The sequence below is a fragment of the Aureobasidium melanogenum genome, assembly GCF_000721775.1.
Source record: "Aureobasidium melanogenum CBS 110374 unplaced genomic scaffold scaffold_31, whole genome shotgun sequence".
In the NCBI taxonomy this organism is placed as follows: Eukaryota; Fungi; Ascomycota; class Dothideomycetes; order Dothideales; family Saccotheciaceae; genus Aureobasidium; species Aureobasidium melanogenum.
In genome coordinates this window covers 19,861-36,328 of record NW_024470083.1, presented here as the reverse complement: position 1 = coordinate 36,328, position 16,468 = coordinate 19,861, and the positions used below count along the sequence as shown (strand labels likewise).

At 51.5% G+C, this 16,468-nt stretch overlaps 5 protein-coding genes across 5 annotated transcripts; 1 reads left to right on the top strand and 4 right to left on the bottom strand.

Moving 5' to 3' along the window:
- Window positions 1–421: 421 nt before the first annotated feature.
- On the bottom strand, window positions 422–5,758 carry M437DRAFT_78894 (SNF2 family DNA-dependent chromodomain-containing ATPase; the record flags this gene model as incomplete). The annotated part of the gene is made up of 8 exons (XM_041027067.1): window positions 422–536; window positions 585–4,159; window positions 4,209–4,246; window positions 4,305–4,616; window positions 4,673–4,772; window positions 4,827–4,853; window positions 4,904–5,124; window positions 5,752–5,758. 8 exons carry the CDS (start codon window positions 5,756–5,758, stop codon window positions 422–424), a joined length of 4,395 nt encoding a protein of 1,464 aa, XP_040875524.1.
- A 1,515-nt stretch (window positions 5,759–7,273) lies between these two features.
- M437DRAFT_59050 (uncharacterized protein) lies at window positions 7,274–7,609 on the bottom strand (the record flags this gene model as incomplete). The annotated part of the gene is made up of 1 exon (XM_041023509.1): window positions 7,274–7,609. A coding segment is annotated over one exon (336 nt), but the record flags the coding sequence as incomplete, so codon positions are not given.
- A 1,232-nt stretch (window positions 7,610–8,841) lies between these two features.
- M437DRAFT_88470 (uncharacterized protein) lies at window positions 8,842–11,180 on the bottom strand (the record flags this gene model as incomplete). The annotated part of the gene is made up of 2 exons (XM_041028839.1): window positions 8,842–10,992; window positions 11,049–11,180. The coding sequence occupies 2 exons, from the start codon at window positions 11,178–11,180 to the stop codon at window positions 8,842–8,844; spliced, it is 2,283 nt and encodes a 760-aa protein (XP_040875522.1).
- Window positions 11,181–11,437: 257 nt separating this feature from the next.
- M437DRAFT_78890 (uncharacterized protein) lies at window positions 11,438–13,209 on the top strand (the record flags this gene model as incomplete). Its single annotated transcript, XM_041027066.1, has 3 exons — window positions 11,438–11,585; window positions 11,639–13,007; window positions 13,056–13,209. 3 exons carry the CDS (start codon window positions 11,438–11,440, stop codon window positions 13,207–13,209), a joined length of 1,671 nt encoding a protein of 556 aa, XP_040875521.1.
- Window positions 13,210–13,818: 609 nt separating this feature from the next.
- On the bottom strand, window positions 13,819–16,399 carry M437DRAFT_59157 (uncharacterized protein; the record flags this gene model as incomplete). Its single annotated transcript, XM_041023532.1, has 4 exons — window positions 13,819–14,095; window positions 14,150–14,683; window positions 14,735–16,096; window positions 16,146–16,399. The coding sequence occupies 4 exons, from the start codon at window positions 16,397–16,399 to the stop codon at window positions 13,819–13,821; spliced, it is 2,427 nt and encodes an 808-aa protein (XP_040875520.1).
- Between the last annotated feature and the right edge of the window lie 69 nt (window positions 16,400–16,468).

Genomic DNA, 16,468 nt, shown 5'->3' with positions numbered 1-16,468 from the left:
TTGGTTTTACCTCTGCTTCGCAGCTCCAAGTGACAAGGCACGTATATTGAGACGATTAATCTCTTCATTATTGTAATATCTCTCCAAGCCAATACAGACTTATGGCTTCTTTGTTTCTCAGAACTCCGTATGGCACGCTTTCAGCGAGCGGTAATGCACAAGAAAGGCAATAGCGAATGTAGCAACATAACTCCTGCTGGCCGACCCATGCTGAGATTTTGTCCTCTCGACCCCTTTTTTAACGCCTGTCGCAAAAAGAACAGCTTCAATAATCCAATGCTTCCCAGAGATACTCATAGTATCACTTTATGCGTGTGTCGTCGCGGGTTTGAGAATCATGCTGCTTGACACTTCTTCGTCCACACAATACGTTTCATCCTTCTGTTTCGCGACCATATATTGCTCGCTCACAGTCTTGTGCTTAGGCCGCCTTGTTTGCGGCTGCAATCTTCTCATACAGCGTTCGGAGCTTCTGGCCCGACGTGCGTTTGTCAACGTTCTTAGCCTGCGGCCACCATGTTTCGGCAAGATAATCCCTATATGTTGTCAGCACAAGTCATTTGGAGAAGGTATTGAAAACCTACCAGAGTTTATCTTCGACTGTCTTCCCCTTCTCGGCTGCTTTTTGTTTGAAGAACTTGCCAGCTGTCTGCAAAGATTCTTTCAGACTGTTTGCACGCTCCTTGTCATCCGGAATATGACTCTTCGTGGCCTTTCTGATACGACCCAGACAGTCACGAATGGGCTCGACAATACGCCTCATGTGATCATCAGATGCTGAGCGTTCTCCATTAGAGGGGGCCAGAGGAGAGCCAGCATGACGCGGGAGCTTTCTGGGTTCGGAGTCACGGTGGTGTCTGTTTCTATCAGTGCGCTCAACTCCACCAGGCGATGCTCTGTGGCCAACGTTGTTAGATGATTGGCGGCGATCAGACGAGCCACGGTGGTCATTGTGGAGACGCGAGCGGTAAGATTCCTCGCGGTTCAGCTTACGAGCCGCGCCAGGAGCTGGACTTGCGGACACACTTGTAGGCCGGCGACTGCTAGAGGCAAGGGCCTTCTTGTTGTTGCGGTGGTGGTTCTCAAGCGCTCTCTTGGCTGCAAGGTTGGTACCGTTGCTCGTCTTGTCCTTGAGAACACTGAGGAGGTAGTTTGCACGTCTCACGAGATGCACGGCTCCAGGCGACTTTGCGTTCTTCTCGTCGGCCTTGGTGCGCTCTTCTTTGATGCCCACTCGGTGTTCTTCAAGATAGAACTTGTCGCCCATTCCGAGATCAGGGTCATCGCGAATGGCCACCCAAGCACCATAACCGTGTTTTGCGATGCCGATGCACAGCATGCCATCCTCGCGAGCTCCCCAGGGACAAGTGTAGTGAGCAGGCTTAGAAGCCTCTGGAATACGGAAATTGCGCCAATTATCACCAAGGGACTTCTCGACGTCCCGAAGCATGCGCATCTCCAGGGGACGCTCAGTCAAAGTCTCGGCGTTCAAACGCTTGACACCCTTGAAGTCGAACAGAACAGCCTTCTTGTCTTTCTTGGTAATGGGCTTGTTGGTCTCGCGCTCAAGGGCCAAGACACGGTCTTGCTCTTCCTGAAGGAGTTTCTTGCTGATGCCCACAACCTCATCAAGAGTGGCCTTGAGAAGGTCAACATTACGACCAATAAGTCTAGCTTCTCTGATAATTTCATCCTGGCGTTCTTCAATCGAACCATACTTTTCGTAGGCGCGTATCAAATTACGGATGTCCTTCTCACTCATGGGGCGCGCGGGATCTGCGCCAGCGTTGGACTCATTGTCAGACTCGATGTCAGCCGCTGCTTGAGCTGCGAGGTCTCGAGCTCGCTTTTTGGCGGCACGCTGTTCTCGGGCATCATCTTCCCTAGACTTGCGCTTGGCGTTTCTTGGTTGGTTCTCTTCGATGACGGACTCCAAGTATTGCGCTTCGTTCTTCGCTTTCTCTTCAGCCTTGAGGGCCTCGAGTTGCTCCTTGGGGATGATGTCGTCCCATTCGAGATCAAGCTTGACATCGGTGTATTCGAAACTCTTCAAGAAGTCTGCGCCACCACTCGCCGTGATGCCGGCACCTGCTTGTTCAGTCTGATGGATTTCGGCATTCTCGAGGACAGCGTCGATATCAAGTTCTTCAAGCTTCTTTTGGTTGCCAGATTGCTCGAACATCTTTTGTCCACGACGTTTGAGAATACGGGACAGATCATCATGTGCTACAGGCTCAGCGGTGGACACACCAGCAGAGTCAAGCTTGTTTCTGAGTGCCTTGGCTTCCTTCTCTGTCATGGCTTGGTGAATGGTGATGTGCTCCAAGATAAGCTTGTTACGAGCGCGCTCCAGAACTTCTTCCTCAACAGTGTCTTTCGACACGAAGCGGTAGATTGTGACAGGATTCTTCTGGCCGATACGATGGGCACGTGCCATGGCTTGAAGATCTGCTTGAGGATTCCAGTCTGAATCGAACAGAATGACGGTGTCGGCCGTCATAAGGTTGATACCAAGACCACCGGCACGTGTGGAAAGAATGAAACAGAAGTCTTTGCTGTCAGGAGCATTGAAGTGATCGATCGCCTGGCGTCTTGGACCGGCAGCGATCGTACCATCAAGACGCTGATATTGGTGTCCACGAAGATGCAGATAGTCACCAATGATGTCAAGCATCTTGACCATTTGACTGAAGATGAGGACACGATGACCATCCGCCTTCAATCTGGTCAAAAGACGATCGAGAAGCATCATCTTTCCACTGCTCGTCACGAGAGCCTTGAGCTGGTCTTCCCTGCCAGTCTTGCCTTCGAGAATACGATCTTCGGCGTTAGGGAACATGAAAGGGTGGTTACTGGCCTTCTTGAGTTCCATCATGATGTTCAGTAATGACTGCTTCTGTCCCTTGGTGCCAGAATTCAGAGCCGCGTAGTTACGTGTCAGGATGTTCTTGTAGTATTCCAACTGAACATCTGACAATTCGACTCGGATGATCTTTTCAGTCTTGCCCGGCAAGTCGCTAGTGACATTCTCTTTCACGCGACGGATCATATACGGCGAGATTGCTTTCATCAGTTCATCAAGAGCTTGCCTGGTAGCTTCGGAATCGTCGATCGGGATATCATCATTGATATTGATCAAGCCAGGCATGAGGAAATCCATGAGGGCAGACAACTCTTTTAGTTCATTCTGCAGAGGCGTACCAGTGATGAGCAGACGACTCGGGGCGCCAAAGTCCATGAGCTTGACATATAGCTGTGAGTCTCGGTTCTTCAATCGATGTGCCTCATCCACAGCCATGAATTGCCACTTCATCTGAGATAAAAAGGCGGAGTCGAGGAGGATGTATTCGTAAGTCGTGAGCATGACGTTGAATTTGGTCTTTCTTGGGTTGCCGTCAACAAGGAGTTCGTGTTCACGTAGAATTTTACGAGAAGCCTCATTGCCATTGTAAACAATGTAGTTGAGGTCCGGCGTCCAATTGTTAAATGTGTCGGCCCAAGCAGGCATAGTCGACAGCGGCACGACAACCAAGAAAGGTCCTTCTTGACGACGGTCATGGATGAGCCAGCTCATGAAGGAGACTGACTGAACGGTCTTTCCCAGACCCATTTCGTCTGCAAGAATGACATTGTTGCCTTTGCACCAGTTGTGTGCAAGGAAATTGATACCTGCCAGTTGGAAATCCCTGAGCTGACCAAACTTGATGTAGTCAGGTTGCGTACGGAAAGGCTTGTATGGCGAGCGGGTTGCTAGGTTTGACTCGCGCTTATCAGAAGTGGGTAGTCGAGATGAGCGATCGAGATAGCGGTCAATCTCGTTTTGTGCCAGCTCACTGACAAGGTCTTCGGATTCCCAGGTGCAGGAATCGTAAGGAAGAGATTTCCACTTGACAAAGTACTCTCTGCCGTCGTTTCCGACTTGCTCTCCGATTACTCTTTCGACCTTCATATAGTCTTCCAGAGCCTCGAGATACGTCTCGCGGTCGAGCGTGTACTTTTCGCGCTCTTCCGGGGCGACATCAGGATCTTGAATCAAAAATTGTTCGGCCTCGACTACTTTGCGGTAGTAGTTTTCTAGACGACGAAAGCCACGGACAGAAGTAAGCTCAGTCCAAGGCTCCCATGTAGCATGGTAATGTGCTTTGCCTTGCCATTTGATCTAGAATAATGTTAGCAGAAGCAAGTAAAGATCAATGCAGAATACTGACGAAGAACTCGTAGTCTTGCTTTTCGGGATATTCGGTGTCTGCAAGGCGGGATGATAAGCATACGCTTTAAGATGACTTGAATATAGAAAAACAAACCTTTACCCTCGCCAACTCTGTGGTTGAGAACAATGTCTATACCAGGAGAGTTGTCCTCAGCGGCAACCCAGTAGTTGGGCGTCATGTTTTCGGTGTCTTCTTCGCTGAAGTCGTCACCATCCTCTTCATTGTATGTCGTGACTTTGCCAGCTTGTCTTGTAGAGAAACGAAGGTCGCCTGCAAGCCCCGATGCAGAGCGAGATGAAGCTCCTTGCAACCTGCGACGGTGCTTCTTTGCAAATTCGCGACCACGTGCACCGCCGTAAGTATCGCTGTCCGACTCAGATCCCGACTCAGATTGACGGACTGAAGCTACAAGCACATTTTCGTCAGTCATGAAAGGATATAGGGGTCAAGGACCTAGGTACCATTTCGGGAGGTGGCCGGCCGTAAGCGTTTGCGGGCACGGCCGGGGTTGACGTCCGAGCCAGAGTCATTATCGTCTTGCTCTTCGTCGCTACTTTCGATCTAAGAGTGGAAGTCAGTTATCAACGCGCCATCAGAACGCATAGTGAGACACACAATTCGGCGAGTTGGACGAGCACGACCCTATGGCATGTCAGCAAGGGCAAGATGAGCAGGACAACAGCTTGACTCACGCTTCGGCGAAGGCCATATAGTTCTGGGTTTTCTTGCATATATTGATCATCGTCTACATCTGGCTCGGCCTTGCGCTTGCGGGGCACCGACGAGGCATCCGAGGATACGCTGCTCCGGCGGGAGTCGACGCTGGCTCTGGATGGAGGAGAGGGGGCGTCGTAATCACCATCATCGGAACCGTCTGCGTCTTCATCTTCGTCTGACAGAGGACTAGCGACATCTTGCATGACGTGGTCGGCGGACTCGGGGACAGCTTGGTCGGGGATATCATTGACATCTGAAAGTTCGCTTTCGCTACGAGAAGGTTTGGTGTCCAGAGTCGCGTAAGGCGGCTCATCAGCGGACGACAAATGGCCATTCTCAAGAGACATGTTTGAAAGAGGTAGGTGGGAAGGTAGCAGAGATGTCTGGCCGGCTGGTTATAGTGAGCAGTCAGCAAGATTGCTCGAGACAGATAAGTGGGACAGTGTTGAGAGTTGGTGAGGGTGAGCGCCTGGGCTAGGCGACCGGTTTCCCCCCAAAAATGGCACAAGAAGTCTTGTAAAAGGGTCTAAAGATAGGTCGAGATGATATCTTGATGGAATAGATCGAGGGTGGACGCGAGTCTTGGATAGGTGATTGACGCGATACGAGCCGGAGGATGGATAGTAGAGGCGTTATGGACGTGGAAGGACGACGGTAGAATGCAGAGAAGGTAGACCGAAGGTGATTTTGGCGATACAGACGACAGTAGACGGGCAATATCGAGAGGTATAGGCGATCGGCTCCAGCGATGAAGATAGTGCCAAGACCAAGGTGGTTCAGGCACAGTGCAGGAAAGGCGACAGAAACGAAATGGTGAGCTTACCGGCCATGTGAGACCATGTCCAGACGGCGGGTATGGAATGTCGGTCTCGTGGGTGGTGGAGTGGCAGATGGATGGAGTTGCGACTTCTTCCTTGAGATTGAACGACGCTCCGACGAGAGAGAGCGGGCTTCAGCGACTGCCCGCCCTCGCACTGACCAATGAGAGGGCCGCTGGTCAGCCTGGCCTGCACTTTGTTCCGTCAGGCTTCGCTCCTGCCACTTCGCGCCGCCTTTGTGTCTTCACTCTGCCTTCGACGACCTCGTTTGGCAATCACTGTCTTGCAGTCCGTTGTCAGCTCTTGCGACACTACCCCAACCGCCCAACATGTCGGACAAGTTGACTCGGTATGTCTCTGCGCTGACTGCCGTCCAAGAGAAAATTTCTGGTGAATTCGCTTTCTAACCTGCTGTCCACAGTATTGCCATTGTCAACAGCGACAAGGTGAGTCTGCTGCTCTTTCCGCTCTGAAATCCGCTTACTGACACCCGCTACAGTGCAAGCCCAAGGTATGCCCTACTCATCTCACGCGACAAGCCACAGCAACATCCTCTAACCGCCCGCAAAGAAATGTCGTCAAGAATGCAAGAAATCCTGCCCTGTCGTCCGTACCGGCAAGCTCTGTATTGAGGTCACCAACGAGTCCAAAATCGCTTTCATCTCTGAGCGTCTCTGTATTGGTTGCGGTATCTGCCCCAAGAAATGTCCTTTCGATGCCATCAACATCATCAACTTGCCCACCAACCTCGAGTCGCAAGTCACCCACCGTTACTCGGCCAACAGCTTCAAGCTCCACAGACTGCCCATGCCCAGACCTGGTCAGGTCTTGGGTCTCGTTGGTGGTAACGGTACCGGAAAGAGTACTGCCCTGAAGATTCTGAGCGGCAAGCTGAAGCCCAACCTCGGCCGCTACGACAACCCTCCTGACTGGGAGGAGATTCTCAAGTACTTCCGTGGTTCCGAGCTGCAAAACTACTTCACAAAGGTTCTCGAGGACAACCTCAAGGCTGTCGTTAAGCCTCAATACGTCGACCAAATCCCCAGAGCCGTCAAGGGCGACAACAGAACTGTTGGCTTCCTCGTCAAGCAGCGCGCCGAGGTTGACGAGGCCAGAGTCGAGGAAATCATCAAGACACTTGGTATGTGATGTATAGTATCTGGACAAATCAGTGCTCCAGTTAACCGTGTGAACAGAGCTTGACGCCATTCTCGACCGTGACATCGATCTCCTTTCCGGTGGTGAGCTGCAACGTTTCGCCATTGCCATTGTCTGTGTTCAAAAGGCCGATGTCTACATGTTCGACGAGCCTTCATCCTTCTTGGATGTCAAGCAGCGTCTTGCCGCTGGTCGTCTGATCCGCAGTCTGCTCAACCCTACCTCGTACGTCATTGTCGTCGAGCACGATTTGTCCATTCTCGACTACCTTTCCGATTTCATTTGCTTGCTCTACGGTAAGCCCGCCGTCTACGGTGTCGTCACTCTGCCTTCCTCGGTCCGTGAGGGTATCAACATCTTCCTTGACGGTCACATTCCTAGTGAGAACTTGCGTTTCAGAGAGGAATCTTTGCAGTTCCGCATTGGTGAAGCTGGAGAGGAGTTCCTCGTCGACCAATCTCGCCAATACGGATACCCTGCCATGACCAAGACACAGCCCGCTTCTGGTTTCAAGCTGAGCATTGAGCCTGGTGAGTTCACTGACTCGGAGATCATCGTCATGATGGGTGAGAACGGTACCGGAAAGACCACCTTCTGTAGAATGCTCGCTGGTGCCGAGAAGCCCGATGGCACCAAGAGTGTTCCTCCCATGAACATCTCCATGAAGCCCCAGAAGATCACCCCCAAGTTCAAGGGTACTGTTCGTCAACTCTTCTTCAAGAAGATCAAGGCCGCTTTCCTCAACCCTCAGTTCCAGACCGATGTTTACAAGCCTCTGAAGATGGACGACTTCATCGACCAGGAAGTTCAGAACTTGTCCGGTGGTGAATTGCAGCGTGTCGCTATCGTCTTGGCTCTCGGTATTCCCGCCGACATCTACCTGATCGATGAGCCTAGTGCCTACCTCGATTCCGAGCAGCGTATCATTGCTGCCCGTGTCATCAAGCGTTTCATCATGCACTCCAAGAAGACTGCCTTCATTGTCGAGCACGATTTCATCATGGCCACTTACCTTGCCGATCGTGTCATTGTCTTCGATGGTACTCCCTCCGTCAATGCTCGCGCCAACAAGCCCGAGTCTCTCTTGACTGGTTGCAACAAGTTCTTGAAGAACTTGGACGTTACCTTCAGACGTGACCCCAACTCATACCGCCCTCGTATCAACAAGCTCGACTCCCAGCTTGACCAGGAACAGAAGAATGGTGGAAACTACGTAAGTCTTGTTATCATTTCCATGTCAACGATCTTCAAAAATCTAACAATAATTACAGTTCTTCATGGAGGAAGAGTCTTGAAAGGCGTTTTCCTAGACTCAAAACAATGGCCCCCTTGGCGCCCGGCGAAAGGTTCCTCACGCGCCGCTCTGCTCCGACGCAACCGCTCCTATCGCCGCCGCATGCAGTGCTTGCGGTCCGGTGCGGATGAGGACATAGAATATGCAGGAGTGGGTGATCAGGATCAGGATGAGGGCAGCCTTTGGGCAAGTTATGGCCCTCTGGTTGATCGCCCCCATACTTGGTTGCCGCTGGAGAATTTTTTGGGCAAACAACTCTCAGGTCGTGAGTACACGACTCGAGCCACAAACAAGGAGCGGCACAAGGGAACCATGGAGCGCCATTCACATCACATGACATTTTGACGAACAAAAGCTACGGCACGAGAAGCAGAAGTAGAATAAGGAATCATAAAAGTTTGATCTTTTCACTTTGACTTTTGTTTCATTTTTCTTAATACACAAGACTGTCGTTAGGAGAGCAGCAGTTTTGCACGAAAACGCACCTTTGGCATGGATGGAAGAAAGAATGAAAGTAACAAAGAGGGTTTGGTGAAAATCTGCCTTGAAGCTAGTATGTCATCCTTTGCGAAAGAATACGTACCGCATGCAATGCCTATATTTCCAATCCGCGCCGTATGATGATGTCCACCAAGATGGCTGTCTAGACCTCTTCGATCTCGCCTTCCTCACTGCCAGACTGCAGTGCGGGTTCGTCGTTTCCTGCGGCCGAGAGAGCGGGAGTAACAGAACCACCATTACGGGAAGAGTGCTCACCGACACGAGGGCGCTTGGCCTGTCTCTTTGCATCGCCGTCGCCATTGCTAGCTGCGGATCTCTTGTTGCCGTTGGTTCCACCCGATGTGCTTTCTGGCTTGGGGCTGTCTCCACCATCGCCGTAATCGAGTTCGCTGGCCTTGGTGCGTGGGTCGGCACGACTAATGTACGACCTCTCGCGTTCGGCCTCGCGTTCTCTTCTTTCGCGATCGTAGATGGAAAGGCTGACTTGTCTCTCTCTTCTCGGATCGCCCACATCTCTCTCATAGCGGTCATCACGGACTCTGGGACGATCGCGAGGTGGCGGTGAGAGCCCGCCGATGCTCGAATGACGGTACTGACGCTCACGTTCGGATGCAGCTCGGCGGCGGTCAGCTTCGTAGGCGTCAACCTCGCGTGATGGAGGTGAGCGGCTACGACGGCGGTCACGGTCTCGGCGTCTATCACGGTCTCTCTCGCGTTCTCTGTCATGGCGGCGCAGACGCTCTCTTTCGGCAGCGTCTTCCTTGAGCCTGTTCATGAACTTGTCATAGGCGAGTTGGCGATCCTCGTCACTGGTCACGGCCTTGTACTCTTCGGTACGCTCTACACGCGGACGCACCTGCTCCCATGTATCTCCGATCAGGACTGGGGGTTCCAGATGCTTGATGCGAGAACGCAATGCATCGACGGCCTTACGTTGTTGGCGTTTGGCATCACGTTCAATGTCTTCTTCCCTGTCGAGAGCGTTTCTGTGCAGTCTTTTGTAGACCTCTTCCAAGAGGTGTGGTTTCATGGAAGAGATGCGTCGGTCGTGTCTAATTGCGTGCTGGAATTCTTCAAGAGTAGTCGCGGGAGTGAAACGGAAGTGCTCTTCCTTGAGAGTGGCTTCAACAGCAGGGCGAATGTCATGAACCTCCTTGTCAAAGTCATCCAGCAAGTCAAAGAAGATGTCCTGAGGAGTAGAACCGTCAGTGATGCGGTCCTTGTGACCTAGATTGTCCATCAACTTGATGTAACGAGGCTCATTCTCGATCAATGGGTGAACTTCCTTCCACATAGTACCAGGCTTGATCGTCTCTTTTTCTCTAAGCTCGACTAGCAGAGCTGCGAAGCCCTCTCTGGCCTTGCGCTGTTCACGAGCCTTGAGCTGAGCTGCGCGTTGCTTCTCGTTGTGTGCGTCATTCCATAGCCTACGCATGTAGCGGTCGAATATCTGCAAGGGCTCGGAGGGGGACAGAATCTTGTACTTGGGGTCTTCCTGGAAGTTTGCATGCGAGTGCAGGCGTTCGCGCGTATCCATCCACTGCGACTTTGCGTTAAGATCGAGATCTTGGAGAATGTCGGCGACGCCAGTCATTGCAGCATCGTAGTCGCGCTGGCGCTTATCTTCGGCGGCTTTTCTGAGATCCACGATGTACTCGTCAAACATGCGGCGCTTCTCGTCTTCGTTGTCAGTAGCGCGGAAAATGGCTTCGTTCTCGAGCATAGGGCGAGCGGTCTTCCAGCGCGTGTAGTGCTTGATCTCGGGGTGTGTCTGCAGCATGGAACGGAAGTCTGAGCGCAACTTCTTGATGCGCTCCTTCTCGCGCTCTTGATCCTCGCGCACAACATCGTCTAGGTATTTTTCGAAAGCGGCTTTTCTTTCGCTAGGTTCCTTGATGGCACGGTATTGAGGATCTTGGATAGTGGCACGCATGGCGCGCTCCCATGACCAGCCAGGTTGCACACCAGACTTTCTCAGCAGCTTGGTGAAAGCTGCCTCAGCTTCTTCGCGGGAACCATATTCGGGACCTGTAGCAGCAACGGCGATGGGGCCTCGGTAGTTGCTCTCCTCGCGACGGTCGTGGAAAGGTCTGCTTTCTCTGGGGCCTCGTTGTTCGCGGGCAGGAGGGTGAGCCTGGAAGCTAGATGAGACGAATTGCGGAGCTTCGGGGGCAGGAGCGGCGGGAGTTTCCCAGCCAGGTGGAGGAGTCCATGATGTCTTTGTCTTGTCGTCCTTGCGGAAATAGTAAACTCGGCCTCCGTCGGCGGTGGTTTGGGCCCATCCAGTAGCTTTCTATTCATGAATCTGTCAGATTCAGGTACGGCGAAGACAAAGCCAGCGTTACTCACCTGTGCTGGAGTCAGAAGATCATCGGGCACTGTGTAGGTGTTAATGTTGGCGGAGCGGTTGTAGTAATACGGCTTGTTCGTCTTGTTATCCAGCAGGATCTGCCATGCCGGATGGCTCTGAAGGCCGCTCATTCTGCGCGATAGCAATTGGTTGGATCGAATTGTCTTTGTTCTTTCTTTCTCTCAAAGCGCGCGAAGGAAAGTCTAGAGCTGGGTCGGCACTTTCCGCTTGCGATCTCCGACTCCTTGTATCACCTCACCCTGCATGTGATGGTCCCTCAGTCAATATTTACTCGACTATTTTCAGCTTCTTGTAATTGTTTGGATTCTCACTTCGCGAGCCACTTTAGTGTGAGAGGACTCGCGGGATTTCACATGGAGAGGTCTCAATGACAACATCTACTGAATCACAGCCCATGCTGTCCTTTCCTGATGCTTCCACTCTTGATCTTATAATCCCAAACTCATCAGACTTTGATGTCGAGTCTCACCTGAAGTCCGACAACCAAATCGTTTCCAGAGATGCCTTGTTCTTCGGTATGTAATCGAGTCCTCGTCTCATTTTTAGTCTTGTTGTTAATATCCATTAGAGGAGTTGCTGCCTGTATATGTTATCCTTCGCAGCTCATTGCCTTCATTTCAACAAGTAATAAACAATGTCGAACTGTACATAACCGCATATGCTACCCAGCCCTCACCACCTCCGCGCCTACAATCGGGCAATGCTCAGGCTCCTCCTCCACCACAACAGCCTGTAAAATTGGCTTTGGACTCGGTCACTATTACACCTGAACACAAGCCAAGTTTCATTCATATTCATGACCAAGGAGATCAGTCGTATGCTGTCTGGAAGACAACGCTTTATCTCCGATTTCCACCTCAAAGGCTTCATCGACCATCCATCCATCTTACAGCATCCGCTATTTCGAAACCTACTGAAATATTCAAAGCGGCGATCCAAGATGAATACATGACAAGTTGTGCACCTCCAACCTCCGAGAATTTGCTTCAATCTTTGCAACACAGCTCACAGACTGCTTCCAGTCAACCCTATCTCCCCTCAGACCGGATTCATAAGGTGGCACCTCGGGCTGCCCCCACAACTCAAGAGGCCCGTCCCCTAAGGACATCGTCGAGACTCTTCAATGTCTCTCCAGCTTTGGCCGTCAAAGTTCACATTACCCCTGAGCAAGTCTCAGATATGCTATTGTGCTTAGATTTGGAATCAGCACGCCATACCGGATATGGTGGCATACAGATAGACGAGATCAAGGCAGAAGGAAGCAGTCTCACTGTGGAGCCCTTCTCAGCTGACTTGGCAGCTTTGAGCTTACCAACGACCCTACAAGCAGGAGACAAGAGCACTTTTCTGTACAAATTGGCACGACCTGAAGAAACAGCTGGAGTCTCAAGTCATAAACCGCGTAGTGTCACTTTCCAGATCCGCGCTGTTGCTCAAGTCAGTGGCACATGTAGCGCACAGATACAGGCTCACTGGCACGGAAATGTAAACTTTCCTCCACTTCAACCAACCAAGTCCCTGCCACTACGACCTCAAAGCGTAACATCGACAACTCAAGACCTCAACTCGCGGCCATTGAGCAAGCGAGTGAGCACAATGACAACTCGACCCATGAGCGGCATGACTCAAGTCGATTCTGCAGGCGTGACATTTGCATTTACTGCTCCGGATAAGGTGAAAGAAGGCGAGACGTTCCTTCTCGATGTGTTCGTCGTAAACCGCAGCACGAGGAAAAAGAGGCTCGCAATTGTGGCCATCCCCAAGTCTGTCAAATCGGCACAATCACAACACGCCTTGCGATTTCCCAACATTCCGCGACAAGACAGTCATCACACTGCAGAAGCGGTCATGGATGATCGCACGATATATCACATGCAAGACCAGCGCGAGGCTCAGATAGCTGAAGTTGTGTGTTTGAATGCAGATGTGCGAGTCGGGTGAGTCTGATCTTCCATGTTTTCTATGTCTCTGCTAATGACCCCTAGTCCTTTGCCCCCTGGGGCTTGCCACAACGTACAGTTGGAGTTTTTGACGCTCTCATCTGGCTTGGTGGGTCTTGCTGCTGTACATGTCGTAGATTTGGATTCGCGTGAGACGACTCAAATCACCGAATTACCTGATATCATGGTATCCAAATGAAGATCGTCTGTCTCCACAAAACTATAGATCTATGTAGGACAGTTCCTTCGTGTGACTCAAAGTGAATGTTGTAAGACAAAAGCGGAAGCTACTGACGAGGACATTGGTCGTGCGTAGCGTTCTCAAGCTTTGTAATTCCATGATCTTCAAAAAGACATAGCTCAATCACAACGTATCCATCCTCACTTATACACACATCAATAGCGACTGACATATCAGTAGATGGCTCAGACAGAGATCGGTGACCGCACGAATGCAGGTGGCTGAGTAAAAGTCATTTTTCTTCCGAAACCAATGGTTGATGGTATGACCCTGGTCTGGAGTCCTTGCACCAGAAATGCAATTATCACCGACACCGCACCATCGAAGTCAATCACTCTTAGGAGAGTTCTACATTGGACGATCGTTGACATATTGTGAATTTCGTATACTGATCATGTCATCAACGTAGACATATGACAGTGTTCGTGCGCGTGTACTGACGTTCTACTGAGAAGACAGTCTTACATGCGCCAACTCCTTGCTTCCTTATGCATGTCCAGGATGTTCGCCAAAAACGCCTTGCTATGCTTCATTTGTTTTAAGCAATTCCAGAAGAGAGATCCCCAATCATGCGTATCCTTCCTCCTCGGCTTGTCTCAGCATTTCTGCTTCCATCTGAGCCTCAAGATCATCGTCTTCCTCAACAATGTCTGCGGGGGTATCTTGCTGAGGCGCACTGGTCTGAGCTTCGGCCTTGACCCTCTGGGCATCATCAACCGCAGAAACGCTGACAAGACTCGTAGTTCTGGCGAGTGCTTTCCTCTTCCTTCGCTCGAGTCTGCTAGAGCCCAACTGGCTTGAATCACTTTCGTCATCGTTGTCTGTAGACTGGCCGTCCTCGTCTCTCTTCCTCTTCCTAGCACTGGAGGACGGTGAATCTGTGTCATCTGTATCCGACTGATTGGTACCAGCCTCGCTTTCACTGTCGTCGTCTTCCAAGAACTCTTCAAGTTCAGCATCCCAGTCGGCTAAATCAGCAGAGGTTTCCATGGAGCTTGCTTCACGTGGCAAAGTGGGCATGTGACGTTCAAGTTCAGCCTGCTCTTGCGCATCTGTATCATTCCCTGTGCCATCAGTCTCGGCGGCATCCTCTTCCTCGGTAACAGCAGCCTCCTCATCGGAAGATGATAATAATTGACCTTTCTGATCAGGTGCATCGAAAGGCGAACCCTGGCCGTTGGCTGCTGGCTCATTTGGCTCATTTTCTAGATCAGCGTGCAGGCGGAAAGGAGCCTCGTCCACCTTGCGCCATTGGACTAAACAAGCAAAAAGCCAATCCTGAGACACAATCTTGATCTTGTCGGTCCTCTTGGCGGCTTGTCGGACTTTAGCTGTCTTCCGCAATGGCGAAGCAACCACATGAGATGTACGTTTGGTGATGTTTTCAGTCACAGTTGCTCCGAAGCTCTTTGCCCAAATGGCAAAATCGTGACTGGAGTGAAAGTCAGCCATGAAATGTCATGTCGTTGTCGGTCTCACTTACTTTTGAGGTTGTACTCCTAACGGCATGACTCCGGAAAAGACTATGTGTACACCTTTGAGAACCTTCGTTTTCATGGCTGCCATTATGCTTGTTACGTCGGGAAGACTGTCAAGTTTGTCTGTTGTGAGGTTGACATCAGGACCAGAACGCAATTCGGCAACACGACCATCTTTAGGGCCAGAAGTCCTGCGGTCATACTCCTGGAAGAAGGCCGAATGAATCGACTGGAGGCTACGCTGGAGGTAGCGGAGCTCGGTATCGTTGTCTTGCAGCAAGTTGTGGCGATACTTGTGTGTCTCGACGGGCGCTTCGGGTATAGATGCTGCATCATTCTCCGAGGATGCTTCATTTGTGTTGTTGCTGTTTTCATCTGCGGCGTCCAAAATCTTTTGCTTCTGCAACAAAGGACGGTCTGTGAGTTGAGCGGTGATGGCTTCGCCCTGCTCGGATGTCTGTTCCTTGAGCTTGGTGGGATCGTTGCCGCCACTCATGGATACCAGTTGGTCAATAGCAGAGACTTTGCTTCCTGTCGAATCAATCGGTGAATCGACGGCTGGCTGTGCATCAGGCGAAGAGGGTGCGAGATCAGGGCTGGTAGATGGTGAAGGTCTCGGCTCCAGACCAGGTCGTTTAGGAAGGAAACTGGAGTTAATGTCGCCGATGCCCACAAAGAAGTCATAGGGAGTGACCTTTACGAGATTGTGGCACCAGTGCCAAACATCGCCTCTATCGTCAATGATGACGACCATCTTTGTGTCAACGGGAAAGAGACGCTTGAGATTCTTGACAGTCAGACTTCCACTTTCGTCTCTGCTGAGGATGCGATCGGCGAAGATTTTGCGATCAGGATCCACGATTTTGGCAATGTTTTGGGCGTAAGTACGAGTACCCATGGTGTAGATATGCAGCTCGTAATACTTGGAGATGGTGGACAGGAACTCTTCAAGACCAGGGCGCAATTTGATGTAGTACCAGCAACCTCTTGCGCCAGGACCATCGTCTACGAGCTGGAAAGCGCGGACATCCTTGACAGCGGGGTAGTTTGGGTTCTGGGGATCTTTCTGCCATTCGGCGACGGTGGGGTCGACAGTGGCCTGGATAATGGTTTGGTCGAGATCGACGACAAGCGAGAGTTTGCGCGACGAGAGGAGGCGACGCTTTGCTTCTTCGTCCGACTTGGAGGCCTCTGCACGCGAGACGAGTAGAGATGTGTGGCCATGAACAGCATTGACAGTCGCTCTGGCCGTGTCGCGTGTGATTGTGTTGTAAGTGACGGTTGTCATGTCCTTGCCACAGTCGGCGCAGAGGTTGCCGAATTGCACTTCGTGTTTGCAGGCTTCTTCGACGTCGGCAAGAGGCACACTGCGAGGCAGGTTAGATCAGACATGTGTTTGGGTATCAGCTCGCTCACCCAGGCCTGCTTATGACGCGTCCTTCGGAGATGTGCCATGCGGTCAAGGTGCCTTCTGCAGTGCTCTCGAAGGTTGAGGGACACATGCGCTCGACCAGCTTGTTCTCGCGCGTCTCCTCATCACCCTCGAGGACTTTGGTCTTGTACTGGTAGGCGAAGAGGGGCGCATTGTAGTCGACCTGGTCTTGGGGCTTGCGGAGTAGCCTTGTGACGGTGATGGGGTAGTGTAGGTTCTCGGGAGTAATGATGCGCATTGGTGTAGGAGCGGCTTAGGCCACAAGCATGGCGCGTCGTCTTGGTTGCTTCTCGTTTGATGATCTGGG